Genomic DNA, 20,006 nt, shown 5'->3' on the forward strand with positions numbered 1-20,006 from the left:
CCAGGCAAAGCAGCTACAAAACGAAGAAAAAGAGTTGGAACTTATGGAACGGCGAGCGAAACTACGAATGAATAATGAAATGCTATAATCAGTTAGAAAGCACTTAAGAAGTAGTTGTTGTTTCTTTTAATATTGTTATGATTTTGTAAATGTTAGATGCCGGGTAATTAAAACCTGGTATTGTTAATGCCGAAAGCGGCAAAATCAGTCATGTGCTTGACTAGGGCGGCGTCTTGGCTTTTCTGACCCGGCACCTGACCTGTAACCTGTATCGGGGCCCTCCTTAACCATGATAACGCATCGATCAATCCGGCCGAGGCTACATTAGTAATCCCTCGCAGGATCCGATTTGGCTGGAAGTTGAGATGCCGACCGACTGCCTTTGGCAAATGTGGATCTCAAAATTTCATTCCTTTCACGAGTACTGGACACTGCTTTGATCTATGCTTCTTTTGGGGATCCCTATCAAAAAAGTAGTAGCACAGTTAGAGGAACAGCGGATACAAGCTGGCGCTTCGCTGAGCAAGGTGATAGATGCTTTGAAAATGCCATAAGTGCATGATAACCAACTAGGAAAAAGCTACTCACCAGACCTTGACCTGATTGTTTATCCCTTTTCCTTTCTTCAACGAGTTCTTCTGTTACCTGTAGTTATAACTAACTACTAGTCTAGTTATAGTCAGCGAAGGCTTCAGCTCTGAACAATACCATACTTAATTTCCTTGCTGTGATTGGCTTCTAGATGAAAAAGACTCCACATTCGGTAAAATCTCGTTAACTTCTGCATTTCTGAATATTTTTCTTCTAATTCAACTATGATCTAAGACTGCATGTGAATATTCTTGGTCTATATTTTCCAAGCTGTTGACAAGGTGGTTGTTGATGAATCACGATCTGAATATTTCCCACATCTTGGTATTGATGTTCCAGGGCAGTTACCGAAACCGCGCTGTAACTCAGTTATGCACCGCTAAGAAGCCCCTCAGATATCCTTCTGATAGTAGATATGTAAATTACTTGAAATTCCAAAACATCGAATAATGTCCCCTCAGTGCCACATGACAAGCCTGTAGCTGAGCCTCCGCGAAAAGGGGAAGCCCATGGGCTTCTCGTCTTTGGCACCATCAATAGTCAAGGTCAAGGAGACTTGGCTAATCAGATCATCTTTTGCAGTCCTGGCAAATCCTCAACAACACGGAAACGATGTCGTCTGGCCCACGTTACGATTTCACGATCTGGAGTGCGTCAGTCAATGCTGTGTGACAGTTTGCCCTCACCGCTTTTCTAACCTGGTAAAAGTAATTGACTAGCTCCATCACCTATATTCCTTCTTTTGCATTATCTTCATGTTGCTCCTATTAACTGTATGCCAACGGGGTTCTATACAGAGTTCCTCCAAAGCATCAGCCTAAAGGAAGTTGCGGTGGATATCCTAATAGCGTTGCACTCATACCAGACGATTATTAAACGTGAGATACCGCTCGAATGGCTCAGTGCCAGGTTCAAGGAAAGAAATATCCTGGTGTCACGACCAGATCAATCAACTTAGTTTGGAGTTTCTCGAACCGGTGTATATTAGCTTACTTCCCTTATTACTGTTTAGATAACTAACAGTATCATTATAGAAGCCACTGCACTTTTATAGCCGTAGATCCATATCTACAGCTGGCTGCGTGTCTTCCAGAAAACTTTCGATCCTATGCCGACTGGCGTCTTATGAATTACATAATTACTAGACAGGCACGATATAGGTTGAGTCGAAATTTCTGCAACTGCTTTATAAATTTTAAAGCCTGGATAGCAGTAACGTCGATGTATTTGCTGACTTGACTCTTCTTATTGTCATTCAGGAGTAGTATTGGGAGTTTTCCTTCGTCCTCAGAAATGCGAGTCGCAGCCGTGACCAGATGCGAATGGTCGATCTGAGTTTTACCGTCGTCTCACATTAACATATTTCAGTAGCATCTGAACTGTTTCCGCACTGCCCCGCAAATATACATACTGGATGGCTGTCCCATATTCAGATGAATAGTGATTGATATCGGCCTCGTCTGACAGGACTGGGGACTCCGGCAAGACTGTGAAGTCCACCAGGACTGGATAAGCCAGGGCAGATACAGTCTTAGCAACTTAAGGCTTGACAGACCAGACCAGTGGGAGTAGGTTAGTTCCTTGGTTGATAAGGCGGGATTTTGTTTCGTGGCCGGGACAACTTTCCGATCTCTAGGTGCCACCCAATATCTACAGCTCTTCCGTCTCCATCGGACATCTCTTTTCGGTAGAGTTGGGAATTAGCAGCGACAATTATTTGCTGTCTCGATGGCAAATCAGCGAATAACCCGGAAGTCTTCTTTCAAATAGGACAAGACCTAGGCCATTGCTAGATTCTAGGCCCGGGAGCAACATCCGCAATATATTGATCAGTGGCAACTTCATTGTCAACAGAAATATGATGCAATACCACCTTTACAGGTTATAAAAGCACACTCGATTAGTCTCCCAGCTTCTCAAGACATCTGAGAACCATCAACAGCTTTGACTTAACAATTTACAGCATCAACCCACACCTCGACAAAATCAAACAAGTTAATCCATAAAAATGGCCATCTACGTCACTGGACAGCGCGTTCGCTTCAGACCTGCTGGCGGTAAGTGACAATATTTCGAATATGTCGAATGCACTTCGTTCAATGTCCCTGATCGACCTATTTCAGAAACGCACGACCACACCGGCATCATCAGGGAAGTCGTTGAAGATACCGGTGTCACTCATAGACACCGCTATGAGGTATGGCCTACTCTTTGATTAAGATCCTTGTCGGGATTAGTTGGTTGCTAATGTAGATTCGATTGGAAGATTGAGGATCTCACCACTGGTACTATGAACACTTTATATGAAGCGGATATTATTACGGTGGTATAATGAAAAGGGGTGTATCGAAAGCCGCCTTTTTGGCTCTGGCATTCGACTATCGGTCAGGGATTAAAATACCATTCACCGACACATACAATTGAGCAGATGAGCTTCTTGACACGGTGGAATGGATGATAATGGTCAAGATCCTTTGAGTCAATGGTTCGAAAGCGGGCGAAATTGCTATTTACTCGTTACTCGTTTCTTTAGTCTATTAGAGTTAAAATCGAGACATGTGCATGTGAGATTAGACAGGCAATCGACAAGAGTTGGATCGGTCATCTTATGAGATGGACTGTGTTTTGATCGGGGTAAAGCTCATAGTATCTGTCTCATTATCTCCGCCATTCCTCTGCGACCTCCTCCGCTACCTCCTCCACACTCTCTTCCGGGAGTGCTGCCGCCTGAGTTCTTCTAGATATAGCATGATCGGACTGATCTTGTTTGGGTAAATTCGTTCCCTGTCCGAAAGTCACAATTTGGCACTGTCCCTTTCCCTCGCACTTTCCCACCCTGCAATTTCCCCTTCTTCAATTCCACCTGGCCCCTTGAATCATCCTCTGCCCCCAAAACCTCCCACTTCCAAGTATTTTTTTTTTGCATACACTCCACTTGAACTTCGAACCCCGTCCGAAAGCACCATGTCTTCACGCATTAATCATGGCGGATGCGTTCCACTTACCAGCGAACCCGAGTCGCCTTCTTCAGATCATCAAATCGGGGCGCTTGGCAGTAACAAATCAGAGAACATTATCTCATTACCAAGCGAGGGTACGTACGAATCATCCAGTTCTATCATCAAGGGGCGTCGCTCAACGGTGATTTTTCCAGATACGATCCAAGGTCCTGAAAGTGACTGCGAAGTGACGAGCAGCTTCAGCTTTGATGATGCCGATCCGCCCCAACCAGAAACCTTCTCACGCGTGCAAAATCACGATCCATTCGGGCGTAAGTCGTCATTCTCGCCGCGGTGCGCCGATGATGGGCTATGTCATGCCGACGCCAACCTAGTGTCAGAAGTACCTGAGACGCCCCCGTCCACCATCAAAAGCTCTGGCGGTGCTAGTGTAAGCGACAAAGATGATGACGGTCTCTTGAGTCGTTGTATGCTGTATGAAGGCGAGGAAGGCTTGCTGGATGTACCGCGATCGGAGGTCCAGCTCTCATTTGAACACGTGGCCGAAACATCCCCTCCACAGCTCGATCATCAAGTGGCTCAAGGTATTACTTCGAGCAGCTTGTACAGCAAGGTCGACAGTACCCGATCAAACCCTACCAGCCAAAAGAGACCAGCGAGTGCTACTTTGGAGACGGATGGAGAAGCAAGTGGTCCTCGAACAAGGGCAAGGGCAAGGGCTAGGGCTGAAGCATCTGAAGCATCCAGTTCATTGCCCACTCCCCGCAGTGCTCGACCTTATTCAGCGGCCGAAGACGAGGTCCTACAGAAATTGGTGGCTAGAGGGCTCGCGTGGGAAGAAATTGAGAAGGAGTTCGGTCTGCGCTTCGCTAAGAGGACTTCGAGATCACTGCAGATGCGTTGGTCAAGAAACCTGAAGCTTACAGCTCCGTCGACCAGATGCTCGAAACGCAAGAGGTCTTCCCCGTGGTAAACTCGCATGTTGATTTTTCTATACCAGAACGAATCTTGCAGGATGATCCAGTCCTTACGTAGTGGCAGGTTCGATCAAGTTTTAGGTCCTCCCTCCAACTAAGCAGCTCATCTCGCTTCACTGCCATAACTTCCCGGTCGTGGGCCTGTCGGGGGATTATAAGCCATAGACGTCTTTCCCCGTCTTCGGGTAGTCTGTAGCATACATCCGAACTCGGTTATATCCAGACCTCAAAAAAATCTTAGCAATGGAGCCTCTCTGTTGGCGAAGAGTCTGAGTCTCCGACCTCGGAAGCAGATAGTCATCGTGAGCACGACAGAGCCGGAAACTGTGGACCAGGGCGCCCCGACCCATCGGATACAGCTTGCCCAAAACCTATGTGCTATTGAACTCTTAGGGATTGATTGGGCAGCAATGTTTCTGCCATTCACACCCGCTGTACTAGTGCAGCTGTGGTCTTGAAGGTTAGATCAGACTTGTATCCGCACGCTCCAGTAATTTTTGATGGCCACTTGCGCAGCGGCACAGGCACTTGCGGCGAGGTAAAGCTAGAACGAAATCAGGATACCTCTGAGGTCAATACTAGCGGAGAATATCGGATCGTTTGTCCGCGGCAGGTCAGACTGGCTTCCTCCTGTGCCAGTGCACAGCAAGCAGCCAAAGGAAGCGTGACGACCACTCAGCGAAAAAGAAACAAGTCTTGTGGACAGCTCCGCACAGGGACCTCAGGGCAAACAGATGTCCCTGGGAACTGCGTTGATCGCGAGAAACCAGAGATCTCAACATTTGAATGGTCCAAAAGGCTCTTTCATATTTGCAGTGACTTATGATTGGTGGCAAGAGCACACCAAAACCAACGGCTAGGATAGGCGGCACCAGGCAAAAGGCAACGAGAGTTGTCGTCCAATCACGCATGAGAAGTTAGCGCCTGGTCACCAAAATCCACCATCATATGTGATTGATTGACCAGAAGAGGTTCTCCGTGGTTGATTGGCTGCTTGGAAATGAAAGGGTCCCTGTGCGTTAACGAGTGTCAGCCGCACCACCGCAAGCTAATGGGATGCACATTAACAGTCAAAAGTACAGTCAAAACCAAGATATTTAGATCATGGTTTTCCACGGGAAAGGAACGCAATGAAAGTCTCTTCGCTACATTCTCACTCTCGCACTGAACGTCAAGACCAACGCCTTTCCCCGCCAAACCCTAAACAACGATTTCCAACATCCCGAACCCTCCTGAGGTATGGCAGAAGATAAGAACCCCAGTGGTTTGCCACGCTAATTAATCAGGATATCTAGCTTGCAGTGTACGACACAACCTTCCAGCCACGATGACGGCTAGTTCGGGTGCCAGTGGCTCCTGTCGGAACAGCAGAAATCTTTGGAACGACGGGCATCGGAGACACGTCTGCAAGGAGCCTGACTGCCGGAAACAATGGAAATTCTGTCAGACTGGTGATCATGGCGGCCCAGAGAATCGTGGCAAATATGCTATATGTGCCAAATGCAAGGATCACCCAGCTGGTGGACCGGACGGTTTCGAAGAGTACATAGACTTGACAGTCTAGAAGAGCATCTCTGAGTGTCTAGGGTCATTCGGGTGTGGAGTCAATGGCCTCAATCCAGTTTTGAATAGATTTGGTGCTGGAATCTGCAGATTGTCCACAGTTAGAATCAGTGCTGTCGAGATCCGACTCATCGGAACTTTCGATGTCAATCCAGGGATGTTGATATAAAGGCTTCTCACGTGCCGGGTATCCTGTCATCCGTAACCATTCGAATATTCCACGAGTTGCTCCTTCAGATAATGATTGTGAAGAAGAATGACAATAACGCAGAGTTGGAGGAGATCCACGAGCCTTCTCGATATTTAACTCCGTTACATCTGACGTAACCTGGCCAAGTCCCGGGTCTTGTGGTTCTTCGCCGTTGGTGAGACACCAATACCAAGCGTTGTATCTGAAGTAATGGCAATTGCATAGTGCATGTTTCTGGACTTCCAGCTCAGTGTCGCAGAGGTGAGATTCGCCAAAGGGTTTCCACGGGGTTGTAGGAGCGCGAGCATGTTCATTGCTGGAAGTTAGGAATAGCAGTCGGCATTCATCCTCACGGCGGATCGTCCGACCATCACTTGCCCCAGGGTTCAAGGTTATGAACGACTGTGTGGTTCCAGTCCACGCAGCTGCGTGGAGATCGACAGCCGTCAATCCGTTCTTAATATCTCGTAACTCGGACTTCGCCATCCCCATAATGATTGCGCCAAGCCAAAGCGTTGCTAACCGCGGCTGTCGCCTGCCAAGAACGGCGGCAAGCTTAGGCATGTCTCCATTTCTTAAGATTGGGTCAATCACGGCGAATGCCGGATTGAGCCAGGCACTGACCAAATTGCATTCAATATCGGCATTGAAAAAAGTGCTGCACAACAAAGATCGCATACCCCAAACGTCCGAGCTCAAAGACATGTAGGCGGAAAGAAACTTGCCATATTCAGCAACAAGTTCCATGTGTGAAGGTTGGGCCCGAGGAAAAGCAAAGCTCGCCGGATTTTGAATCTGAGTGATAGCTGTGGTGGCTGGCTTCGGCACTGGTAGCGTAGCTAACCTACCGCCGAGTAATGGGATGTAGAGTGTCGCGGCCAGAGCAGCCGAACATTGGCCATATAGTCGGTGATGCGCGCAGAACTTCGCCAAATATTTGAGAGCAGTTTCCGATGAGGGTGGTGCAGGATTATTGTTGCACATAATCGGTCTTGCATGGCTGAGAGTCCCGTTTAGGATCGATACAGACCATGGTGACATGAAGGTCTTGTCCTTATAATCTGTAGTTATCCTCCAGCCCTTATCACCAACCAAGACAGCCCTCCACCAACGAGCTTCACTTTCTTCAATATCATCACCAATCGCGACCTCCACATCGTATTTCCCGTGCGATTTTGCAATCATTCCGTTCATTTGATACTCAACCGTACATTGATGATCGGAAGAGCGACTCAGGAGCTCAGTCCACCGAACAGATAGTATATAGGCCCATGCCAGCAGTAAAACCGTGACATAATTGCCTTTGTCGTGCCCATGTAGGCCCTGGACGATCGGCCATTCCGTGAAAGGAGTTTGATCGGCAAATTCAACCTTTAGAGGGGTCTGAGTTGCCAATAGGAGTTGGTGCGGTGTGATCTTTGGCTCCAGATCGCAAGGTCCGTTCGATGTTTCCCATTTTGATTTGCCTTTCACGAAGAGATCATATGGGCCTGGTGGTGTGCCTTTCTCAACACAGTCGAACGAAAGGGATTCGTTAGCGGGCCGTATGCCGTGCGCGAGAAAGCTCGGTGTTTGCGAGAGAATATTTCTGAGCTCGATGCAGTGAAACGGGAGGGTTCCGGAATCATCCGCATCGAGATATGATGACCAGAGGTTATAGCTCTCACGCAAGACGCTGTCGTAAGTTTCTTTACTTGGACGGACGATATCACTCATTGTTGGAAGGAGTAAAAAGGAACATCCACAGTACCTTCAGAATCCAGACGAATTGTACTCGTGTCTTGCATCCTTCGGAGCACGGTGTTCTCAATATCTGTTGCTACGTCGAAAACAGAGAATAAGTAGAGGGATGTTGGTGAGATGAGTTATTGCGAGGCTAGGCAAAAGTGGATGACTTTAGCTCCAATGTTACCAATGAAGAAGGGTCAGCCGCAGTCTCACTTGTAACACGCCTGACAGACAAATCACCTCCAAACCCGTCTCACGTGACTGGGATGCGATGGTCCCTGCGGATTCCATATTCTTTACTCAAAACACTTTTTCTTCCAGTGTTTTTCATTCGTCTTCACTACTCCTCTGACGCATACACCTCTGAGATCAATAGATGCATCCATCTTCTTGTCAGTGCTCGAATGGCCCAGCCCTCCAGTGCAGATATCATCAAACCTAATCCGATCGGTGGTACCAGAGATGGGACCAGAAACCCATCCTACGGTGACTAAGCGAGGGAGCTAAGCCACACGGGGACGTGGTCGCGTCCCAGCAAGTTAACCACCCAAGTCACGCGTTGTTATGATTGCATTTGCTATTCAAGCTTGCTGATTAGTAATAATCCTAGTTGCACACATGGCAAGTTGCGGATAATGTAGAAGTAACGCTTGGGCACCAGAACCCCTCCTTGCCCCTCACTATCGCCAAAAGAAATATCTTGAGATAAGCATTTCTATGATGACAGGTGAGCTAGTTATCCTATAATCTGCATGATATCATACAGACCTCAGATTTGACGTCTTACTGTTCACACAGAATGGCTCGTGCTTTTATTCGACAGATGACCATTGACTCAGAAGCCGGTCAAACGTCGTTAAGCCTAGTTCAAGAGGCAATACAGAATGCAGAAATTGAGGAAACTGAGGATAATGGGAACGTAAACTATAAGAATAGAAGCCTAGACGAATCAGTTGGACCGCTTCTTAAATCCTTGAAGTTAGAGGTAAGGATACGCTGAATGACCTTGGGCTCAGCTAACAAATTAACAGCACTACGGCTACAAAGCATGGAAAATCATGACCCCAATTTCATTCGAGAATCGTGCCGGGCCCGGATATATAATACCAATCCTCAGAACACCGGGGACCAACGAAAAGCTATATCCTGGCTCCTATCTGTATCATGAAGGCCCTATTAGCGTCGCGTCAGGACTAACGTGCCTTGTTGTCGGACCACCATCGACCAAATGAACAATAAGTGACGGGAAACAGTTGGGTTGAGGAATACCTTGATTGTCGCGGCGTTATATGGCTTGCATATATGTTAAAGCATGGACGGACATTGTAATCTTTGCGCCTTGCATGAAACTGGAAGTGCCTTGGGCCCTCAAGGATCAAAAATTCGTGTCTCTTCCGTTTAAATCATTCAATCAGACGAAGTGTTTACATATTTGAGAGACATATCCGGTAGACGTTCATGGCGAGGATAAGAGTCGCCCGGGGAGTTAGGAGGGTCGAAAAACGAGAAGTTACCCACGGTCGATTGTGACATGTCCGGTAGACGTTCAAGGTAGGGAGAAGGGTCAACGAGAGGGTTGGAAGGGTCGAAAAACGAGAAGTTATCCACGGCCGACTGTGACATCTCCGGTAGACGTTCAAGGTAGGGAGAAGGGTCAACGAGAGGGTTGGAAGGGTCGAAAAACGAGAAGTTATCCACGGCCGACTGCGACATCTCCGGTAGACGTTCAAGGTAGGGAGAAGGGTCAACGAGAGGGTTGGAAGGGTCGAAAAACGACAAATTATCCACGGTCGATTGTGACATTTCAGGTAGACGTTCAAGATAGGGAGAACGTTCGACTGGATAGTTGGAAGGGCCCAAGAGGAACTTATGCGCCATAGACTGTGACCTTTCCGGTGGGCGTTCGAGGGAGAGAGAACGTTCAGGGGGGGTGGTGAGGAGATTCACAGTAGATCCGCTGCTAGAACTGGGAAGATGTGTGCCAATGCCTGAAGATAGATCTGAACTGAGCGATGATGGAGAGTTTATTTCCTGAGGGATGTCCCGAGGGCTCTCCGTATTTCCTGAGCCTGGAAGCGCGTAGTTCAAGTCTACACCTTGTAAGACAGATCCGGAACTTGTGAAATGGGACTATGCTTGCCTATACATTGCCATTCATTAGAGATGTTGCTATCAACCGACGTGTTTAACATTGTTTGAGGAGCGCCTTCGTGATGGTTATTAGTCAACTGGAATTGGTACTGCTGTGGGTAGGATTACAATAAAACTCACCACCTAAAACATGTCTATTAGAACTGTGTTCGTGTTGCCTATGAATTGACTCACTGCTAAACAGATCGCTCTCTCAGCCTGAGTGCTGTGGCGCAGAATTCCGGGCCTTTTTCCTGCTGCTGAGGGAATATCTGTTCCTAAGGCGCTTCTTGGTTGAAGTTGAGGGAATTTGCGATGCAGAACTAGTCCACTATGAGATACATTTGCCGTGTATTCTTCTGAACGCCTCCTGTAGGCGTTTTTGACATTCATCATCATATAATGTTTCTCCATATTCAATGAGCGCGTCAATTTCGATGGTTTGTATCTTGCTCTTTTCAAAACTAATGGCAAGTTAGTAGAAGGATGCATAGTAGCAACAAAGCACTAACTCTTCTATAGCATGCTCGAAAGGAGCCAATACCCACTCCCTTTGTGGTAGTGATGCCCACTGTTTTCTAAATCAGTTTAAACAAGTACACTTATCGCGCAGCTCCTTGCTGGGATTGCCGTGATAAGCCTGTTCCAAGATGTTCTTAACTGCAGTGGTAGTATGCTTGGTGTTCAAGTGCTGCTTAAGGGTTTTCAATCGCATTGTTTCTTTGTCGATGATGTCATGGAGGATAACAAGAAGAACCCTGCGGCGCGCAGGGTGGGCTTTTTCATCACTAGAGCTGTGCTCTAAACAGTACCACACCAACTCAGCCTCCGTGCGAAATGGCTCGAACCCCCAGAATTTGTTTGGGTCCTCAGTCTAATCCCTCAAATTCTGTGCACTGTTTTCTGTTTAGCGACTCCAGTTTTTAGTGAGTTTGACAAGCCATTTTATGTGTTCAGCTGATAACTTGCTGCCATCTGTCCACTCCCAGTTTTTAAACCATCTCGACGGGTCTGTGCGTGGATCCACTTCTAGTAGTTTATTGCGACATGAGATGCGGAGCCTGTGATTCTTGGGTATTTCTAATATTATTCTCGCACACTCTTCTTTTGTCAGAATTATATGAGTAGAATGCTGGTAAGTATGGCCTTACCGGTTCGCCAGCCGTTTTAAGAGCGACTGCAAGCTCTTGAAGCTGAGCAAATAGGTGGGGTGCTACCCTGCTTTCCATGGTATATCATAGCGGATTGAGCGGTGGAGAAAGTCCAGCTTGGAAGGTTGGGCCAGAGCCGATCTTAAGTAATGTGCCTCCTAGCGCGCAGTCACAAGTACCAGATGCTAAGAATACAATTGATTTGTTTAGTTTGATTACATCAGCTGCCGTCCCCTCCTCTGATAAATGAAGAAATACGAATTTAAAATGCCTATTCCTTCAGCGCCGTCTCCAGACCCAATAGGATATAGCAGCCAATCCCAACCCAGCTACGAATATGCCTTTGCTTGACACCACGCATGAACTCCCCTTGTCCTCATTTTCCAAAACGACAGCATTCAACACTTCGACTAGACGAGTTGAGCTCTGATAGGCACCTTGAGTCCAGCATTTCTCAATTATTGACCCAATCCAGATGTCTTTTGTGCTAGGGAGGGTTTCCCTCCGCGGCCATGTGGCTCGGGAAGCATGATTCTCGTGGAGATCGAACTTGCAGGGTTTTCCAGTCACAACCTCATACATAACAGCGCCCAATTGTCCGATATCAGTTTGAATCGAATATCCATTGTCATCGGCTGTTTCCATATTTGTATGAAGAGGCATTATTGTCGATTCGGTAAAGTCGCAAAATTTGATGTTGAGATCGGAATCAAGGAGGATATTTCGGCAAGCAATATCTGCAACGATAACTGAGCGGCTGTGTATATGAGATAGAGCTTGAGCCATCTGTCGGAACCATGAAAGCTGGCGAGATTTAGGTGGCTGATTCTGTGATAAATAGGAGCGGAGATCCCCATTTCTCATAAAGGCAAGTTGGATAGTTGTGGGAGAGAAGCTGACACACGGTAAAACACCTTCACATTGCTCGAGACGCTGATAAACCTCTTGCTCCCTCTGAATGACACTGGTGTTTAAGTCCACCTCGTCGTCCGAGCTTTGCAGGTATCTTAAAGGCATTTTTACGGCGACGCCATTTTGGAGAATGACTAATCCAGACCGACCGTACCCAAGGAGCTGGTCCTTGGATATCGGATTGCCTTCAGTGTCTAGGAATGGCGTAGACATTTTTTAAGTAAGAGGAGAGGAGAAAAGATTTGCTTGATTTTTAATGATAGGCAAAGCACTAATAAGTGACTGGTTCCGTTGAACACAGCAGTAGATTTAAATACAAGGAATGGTGGATTGCGAAGATGAAAACCAGGGGTACATGTCAAGTCAATAGATCCGCGGGCGAGTCGAATGATTTGTGGGGCGGGCCGGATGTAGTCTAGTCAAGAACGCGGTTAGCCTTCTTCCAATGCTGACAGTCAAAAGGATTCTTACCTTAGGCTCCAACTTTCACGCTTGGCGCCCCAGAGGTCAGGGACCCACCACTACTACCACCAGAACCTCCTTTATCGTCCTTCTTGTCAGATGGTCCCCGTGGTTTCCGATGCCTGGGGCAGTCCACTTTGCGCCTTGTGGAGCTGCCTTGCGAAGTTGGAGTTAGAGTTTGGCATTGTGTCCCACGTCTTTGAGCCTCAATACACCAATCAACCCCATCTTCTTCTGGATCGAACTCGCTGCAGTTTTTAGTCTTGTTCCCGACACAATCGGGAAAGCTCGCTGGGGTCTTCCATCTCTGGAAACACATGTTCGGGTCTTCTGCAACTTGATGTTATAGAATTCAATGAATGAGACGATGAATCTTCACAGGTATGCTTGATTATGCACATGTAGACCTCTATATATAAGCTTTAACGTAGGGCAACACATTAGATTAGTCAGCGCTTAGGTAGGCCCAGCGGAAAGTCTGCTTTGGATTCATGGCCCCTGAGTTGGAACAATCAACACAGCACGTAAGAAATCATCTAGCGTATCTCACAAGAGCCTTGATTCTCGACCCCACAACCAAATCACTAATTCTTCGGAGTCCTTCCACCCTCACAGATGCCCAGAACGCAATAGTTACTATCCTCAAACATAGCCAGCAGTTCTTCCTGCCACCAATCCTTACCACCACTAATCCTTATCACCTCCAATCCGTACCACTTACCACCTCCAATCCTTACCACCTCCAATCCTTACCACCTCCAATCCTTACCATCTCCAATTCTTACCACATCCAATCCTTACCACCGTAAATATTACGTCCACCCAAGTTGCTATCGATGCATCCAGACCTGCTGCAACTAGGCTTAGCCTCCATGTGTACATTAGTGAATGATTGACAAGCCAATAATTTTAAACCGGGAATCGATCTTGCTTTTCTCTACTCTAAACTATACCCACAGCATTAGTTCATGCATCACAACTTTTAGATGGCTGGCTCACAGGATTTCTCCCCTGCTCTGTCCTCAGCTTCAATTGCCCAAATAAGCAATGGAAGCCTTCCAGGAACAGGTACTGGGACTTGCCAGATTTCAAGCCCGATGAGGCACTTATGGAAGAGGCATGGGATAGTCGGAATGCATTCTACTTCTAGGATCTGAAGCGAAGAGCCGCCGAACAGGGCATCAAAATCAACAGGGATTTCGCCCAAGAGTTGGAGACTAAGAGGGCAGGGAAGAAGTTCCTTGTGCGCTCAACAAATATCCTCCAAAAGACACTCTCGCTAAACGCCGTGAGGAGTAGGTCGGGCGGGATCTACAACGGCGTGGGCTGTAATGTGAGACAGGTAGAGCTGTTTGTGTGTACTCCGGATGAATGGAAGAGGGAGGAGTATCAGTACATTAAGGATATCTACAGAAACAACAAGATCATCTAGATCATTTGCGTGAAATAACCAACAAGTCTGACTATGTCATCTGCCTATCTCGCAAATATTTTCGACCCGCATGTCATCCTGAGAAGTTGTCTTAAATATCAAGGAGGGTAGCAGGTTGGCGGCTAGGCTGCTTTGCTTTGCTTTTTATTCTGAGTTTTACCGGTCAACAGTTGTTTGTAGCTTTATCAATAATATCACTCTTGATATCCAAGTACCCCACCATCAGTGATATCCACAACCTTAGTTACTCGCCCCAGGACATGACATATGATCCACATGGGTAGGATTTGGTCTGGCCCTGTCAACTAGGTCCCCCATATCTCTCTGCAGGCAAATCATTCTCATAATGACTGGGAGAACCCAGAAGGCCTCGCCAGGGGCGATGTGCCCCTGACTAAACAGGCTTGCAAATGCTTTAGATATCAACAGGTGGTAAGGGGGGTCAGGAGGTTTAACAAAAAATGTTCGTCCAAACAGCTATTATTTGCCGTCCGTTTAGAACGTGGTCATACCAATGTCGCAATGACTGCCCATCTAGTAAGAACTCGTTTTGATTACTGATGAGCCTTTCGCTTAAGCGGGCCCAAGGTCGCCAGACATCAAGATCTCAGAGGTCAGGATCTTTAAAAACCATCACAGCACTGTTAGGATAAGCATTAGTAGCTGCAGTTTGAGAATCATTTGCAGCATAAATGCCTGGACCAAACTATTATCGCCAGCGCTGGGGCTGATGACTGGTATGAAGAAGCTCATGGATAATGCAGGCGCACAAGCTCAGTCCTCGAAATCAAAGTGTGTCACTATCGATGTTCAACGTTTCGCCCGGTTTCCTCTTCACTTGACCCATAGACTTGTCAATCTTCTTTTGGCTTTTCACTTTCAAACATAGGACGCTCTCCGGCAAGTCTGAGGACGGCTGAATGGGTAGAGGTCTGCAATGCAATCTGGGGCCTAGGATCAAGCAATCAGGCTCACTGCGAAATCCGATATTTCATCATCTGCATTCCATAGTTGACAGTGGTAATCTTGATCTCATCAACTTGATCTTAAATGCTTGCCTTCTGCCAGTATTATGTTCTGTCATGGATGATAGCTAGTGTGACACCTACTTTCAAAATCCAGCTTGGTATCAGTGTTAATGAGTAGTTGGAGAAGTTAGTAGTAAAGTTAGAATATTCACTTCAGATTTGATTTCCTTAACATTAAGTTTAGAGTCATATACTAAATTTAGGTGTGGCAAAGGTGGAATCGAAAGTGATTCTGTCAACATTCACTCATTATTATTACTGACTCAACCAGATTAATTTAACGTAATCCACAACCGAGCGAGACACCCAACCGAGCGAGACACCCAACCGAGCGAGACAGCAAAACATAATTTTGGCCGATGCTGAAATATTATGAGATATCTTACTACCACACAATCAAATTAATATAAATTTTTGAATTATTTGGATCTACTAGGGCAACTAGTTCTAATATGACCAATTTGATGGCAGTTACTGCATCATGGTGGCGCACGCTTTCTGGGAACTAATTCCACTAAGTCCATTGCCTGCATAGCTCCTTGAGCAAGTTACTGACCTTCAGATCCTGTCAAAACACCCCCAGTAGCAATAAAAGATCTTGGGGCTATACACTTCCGCTTCTGCTTTTCTTTCGAAGCTCAGTCATCTGGTGTCGTAATAGAATGACTTCATGCATGGTGGATTCAGCTGCTTTTGCCAGCTGACGAACTGCTTCATTTGGCGGGCTTTCAGAGTTGCGACTGATAAGTTGTTTGATAAGCTGCATCTGCTTTTGTACCTCAGCAGTAGTATAGGGAGTCTTTGCTGTCCATTCCCCATCTGAAGGCCCATGAGCAGTAGAGGGGGGTGTGATATGCTTAATAGTAAGCCTATCCAACACCTGTTGACGATTCAATGGAACCAGGCCAGAAGCCCTAAATCCGCTGCTGATATTAGAAGGTGATAGTGCTTTTCGTGCTCCCTTGTAGAGATCCAGAAAGTTCTCCTTGGTTATATGATGAATGCTATTTTGAATACTGCGCATCACCTCAGCACCATATGCCTCCTTTAGGGGTGCAAAGCAGCCAACATCAAGTGGCTGTAGTTTATCAGATGAATGAGAAGGCATATATAAAGGTATAATCTGATGATTCTTGCAGAACAGGTCAAACTCTGCGGATTCATGGCTAGTATGGCCATCAAGAATCAGAAGCCGATATTTCCCAAGTGTACGCGTCGCAGTATGCTTCTCAAAGACTTTATCCAACCATGACAAGCCAAGCCCATTATTGGTCCATCCATTATCGCTCACACCAATCAGCCAGTCAGGGTCTATGTCTTGATACCATTGAGATTGATGGACCTTGCCAGAGAAGATGATCATGGGGGGCAGAGACCACCCAGAAGCATTGATACATTCAACAACAGTAACCCATTCGCGATTCCCTGGCTGTACAGCTCGTACGCGGCTTGTTCGATGGCGGGATGCAGTAATGACCTTTGCTGTATGGGCTACACCCATTTGAAAGCCAGTCTCATCAAAGTTGTAGATATCCTGTTCAAGAATACCATATTTTACTATGGTATTCTGAACGAGATCAAACCACTGATTAATGATCTCAGGATCCTCACATTTTGCACGCTGATAATCGTATTTGCGGGTATATTTTGATGTAAGATCATCATGCCGTTTAATGAAGTTGCTGACCCAGTTCTTTCCAATGCCAGTAGATGGACCTGATTTCCGCTGAGATAATAGTAAATCCATCTTGCGTACAATATCTTGAGTTGGGGGTAGGCCGCGATCATCCATATCTAGAATCCACTTCTTTAATGAGGCCTCTTCAAGATTAGTAAGCTTCTGACAGTTTACTGGTATATTGCTTCGCGCCTTTCGACCATTGATGCGATCGGCTAGAGTGGAATGTGGGACATCATATACTGCTGCTGCCGCTCGTACACTTTTAAAATAACCGTTTTTATATGCTTTGACTGCAAGAGATATGCGATCTTCTAATCTGATGCTTGAGTCTGCTGGTTTCGATGCCATATTAGATAAAAGGCTGGATTTGATGATGATTCGATGGTGGTTGTAAGATGTCAGGGGTTGAGTGTCTCGCTCAGTTGGGTGTCTCGCTCAGTTGTGGATTACATTAACATAATCCATATTACTAATCATGTCTTATTCAGCTACTCTTATTTGACATTATTATGAGCCTAGATTAATAATGCACTATTTACACAGAGGGAAGAATGATGACCATGTTAATCTTCACCCTTACCGAGGATAGAAGATCCTAATTTGTTTAATACAAATCTCAAGTCAATCAATGCCTGAACGAACTCTTTTATTATCTCCACCATCTCTCTCATCCCAACCAGGGAAATTAAATGAGGCCATCCAGTCATACAATCGCAGTGCAACTGATCTTCAGATGCTTGACCGATTGGCCCTCGGCCTTGCGTCCTTGCCAGACTCGACGTACTCTAATATTGTCATTCTAGCAGGTGCAAATAACTCCTTTTCTGAGAGCCTGAAACTTATAAACCGCCAGACATTCACTCAGATCATCAAGTCTCTCAGAAGAGGTGGGTATATTTACAGTCAGGATGAAGTTTATGGGTCAGCTGGGGTTGCCTTCAATCACAACGAAGCGATTCTGGCTGGGCTGATACGTGTTGACAATGGCAAATACATGAAACCTGATATAGAGGAGATGCAGGCTGTTCCCTTGCGGCTTGGGAGGAAACACAATCATCTTGCTGGGACATCTAGTTTGGAGAAATCAGCTGCAGAACATCAGCTCTTATCTGTGTTTTTCCAGGATAAAAGCATTAGTGGCAATGATGGAGTCACTGTTGCTGGGTCTCAAAAGTTTCATGAGAATATTGATTCGGCAGCTACAATGGACAATAATGAGGTGTCTGATGACGAACTTATCAATGAGGATAATCTCCTGGATGACAGTGAACTTTCAGCACCAATCATACAACGTAAGTGTTCTTCTTTTGTGTGATGTGATTCTCGTTTAAGCGTTATTGCGGCTCTCATCATTTTGACTTGAGTTTATATGTCCATCAATCACAACTAACAGGTGGACCAGCGCCAGAATGTCGTCCCAAAGCAGGGAAGCGCCGACGAGCTTGTAAGGATTGTACTTGCGGGCTCGCACAGAAATTAGAGGAGGAGGATGCAGCCAAGAGAGCTGATGCTGATGAGCAACTTGACGCAATGAAGTTGTCACATGGTGATCTGGCTGAGGTTGACTTCACTGTGCAAGGGAAGGTCGGGAGCTGTGGAAATTGCTCTTTGGGCGATGCTTTTCGCTGTGAGGTATGAAGTCTTATCTAAATATCTCTTCATCAGTATGATATCTGACTATGTTGGCTATCATCTATAGGGCTGCCCTTTCATTGGCCTCCCTGCATTTCAACCTGGTGAGGAAGTTCGGCTTCTTAATAATGATGTTCAGCTATAAGTACTTTGCTACTTAAAGCTATTGTCATCACAGTATGATATTATGTGCAATGTGCAATGAATGACATCTTATCCCTGATCTTCTAACCACTGATTAGATATTGTAATGCTGGTGCGAATGGCTGGTTGCTGGCCATATGTTTAATATATATACTTGATATTCCTGAATGCTCCTCTTAGACCTAGTGGTAAATTATCACATATCCTTTTTTGAATTAGTATGTTGTAGGTAGGTAAGTATAAGAAAGTCTGCATAGTTAGCTATTTATGCTTTATGTATAGGATTAGATTTAAAGTCTAATTAAAGGTAATGGGTTTGCATAGAGGGAATACATATGCACCTCATAAGGGAATTCTAGAAGCTGTTTAAACATATGACCTAGGTTTAGATAGTAAGAAATCACTGAGGTTCTAACTAGGGCTATAATAGCTAAATATAAAAAGATATATATAAATAATAAGTAAGATTATTGTCGTGGCCTACAGTAGGTAGGGGTCAATATAGAAAGTGGTAAGAAGCTACATTCATATCTATGCTATTAAGCCCGTAGAAGTTGGGCATGATGACCTAATTATAGGTTGTAAGAACCATGATGGAGACTACCATAGTAGTAGGCCATGATAATATTCCCCCCTGTGGATATGTTAGTAGTAGGTATAAGAATAATAAGGAAATAAGAATGTACTAGTAGTAAGAATAATAATAAACTATATTATAGAGATAGTGGTAAAGAATATCTTATTAGGTTATTATAGGGGCAGTAGGCTGATGTATTAGATATACTTAAGGGGACTATAAAGATTAGTTAGTAAGGTTATTAATGCTATTTTTAATAGACTATTTTAGGTATAGGAGATTTTCTACTCTTTTAGGTCTTTATCTATAAGGTTTTTATACTTATACTTATCTTAATAAAAATACTACTCTTTAAGTTCTTTTAGTAGAGTATAGTTTTAGATTATATATAGTATCTCTTTATTAAATTAGTCTATCTTCTTAAGGGTATTATATAGTTTTTAAGCTAGTTTACCCTATAGATATTTATTAATATCTTCTTCTAGTATATATATATATATAATAATATTATATTTAGTTAAGTTATGCTATTAGGCTATTCCTAAGTAGATTCTAGTTCTATAGTAATTCTAATATAATAATAATTAGTATAGCTCTAGACTTTATCTTTCTTAGGATAGTATTCTTTAACTATCTAGCTCTTATATCTCTTAAGTAGCTAGTTAATATAGTACTATATAGTTCTAGGGATTAAGATAGTATTATTATTATTATTTTTATCCTTATCTTTTTTATCTTCTAAGTTATTAAGAAGTAGTTCTTAATTATCTTTTATAATCTTAGTTTCTTTACCTTCTAGCTAGATATAGAGGGTAGTAATAGTAGCTATAACCTCCTTAATATATATA

At 45.0% G+C, this 20,006-nt stretch overlaps 4 protein-coding genes across 4 annotated transcripts; 2 read left to right on the forward strand and 2 right to left on the reverse strand.

Annotated features, from left to right (window-relative positions):
* Positions 1–3,555: 3,555 nt before the first annotated feature.
* On the forward strand, positions 3,556–4,524 carry CDV56_100745 (SANT/Myb-like DNA-binding domain-containing protein; the record flags this gene model as incomplete). The annotated part of the gene is made up of 2 exons (XM_026754364.1): positions 3,556–3,685; positions 3,746–4,524. The coding sequence occupies 2 exons, from the start codon at positions 3,556–3,558 to the stop codon at positions 4,522–4,524; spliced, it is 909 nt and encodes a 302-aa protein (XP_026609953.1).
* A 1,592-nt stretch (positions 4,525–6,116) lies between these two features.
* CDV56_101128 (uncharacterized protein) lies at positions 6,117–7,997 on the reverse strand (the record flags this gene model as incomplete). The annotated part of the gene is made up of 1 exon (XM_026754747.1): positions 6,117–7,997. One exon carries the CDS (start codon positions 7,995–7,997, stop codon positions 6,117–6,119), a length of 1,881 nt encoding a protein of 626 aa, XP_026609954.1.
* A 1,419-nt stretch (positions 7,998–9,416) lies between these two features.
* CDV56_101626 (uncharacterized protein) lies at positions 9,417–12,415 on the reverse strand (the record flags this gene model as incomplete). The annotated part of the gene is made up of 2 exons (XM_026755245.1): positions 9,417–10,078; positions 11,707–12,415. 2 exons carry the CDS (start codon positions 12,413–12,415, stop codon positions 9,417–9,419), a joined length of 1,371 nt encoding a protein of 456 aa, XP_026609955.1.
* A 5,123-nt stretch (positions 12,416–17,538) lies between these two features.
* Positions 17,539–18,582, forward strand: DRE2 (electron carrier; the record flags this gene model as incomplete). Its single annotated transcript, XM_026756324.1, has 3 exons — positions 17,539–18,097; positions 18,208–18,437; positions 18,505–18,582. The coding sequence occupies 3 exons, from the start codon at positions 17,539–17,541 to the stop codon at positions 18,580–18,582; spliced, it is 867 nt and encodes a 288-aa protein (XP_026609956.1).
* Positions 18,583–20,006: the final 1,424 nt, after the last annotated feature.

The sequence above is a fragment of the Aspergillus thermomutatus genome, assembly GCF_002237265.1.
Source record: "Aspergillus thermomutatus strain HMR AF 39 chromosome Unknown NODE_383, whole genome shotgun sequence".
In the NCBI taxonomy this organism is placed as follows: domain Eukaryota; kingdom Fungi; phylum Ascomycota; class Eurotiomycetes; order Eurotiales; family Aspergillaceae; genus Aspergillus; species Aspergillus thermomutatus.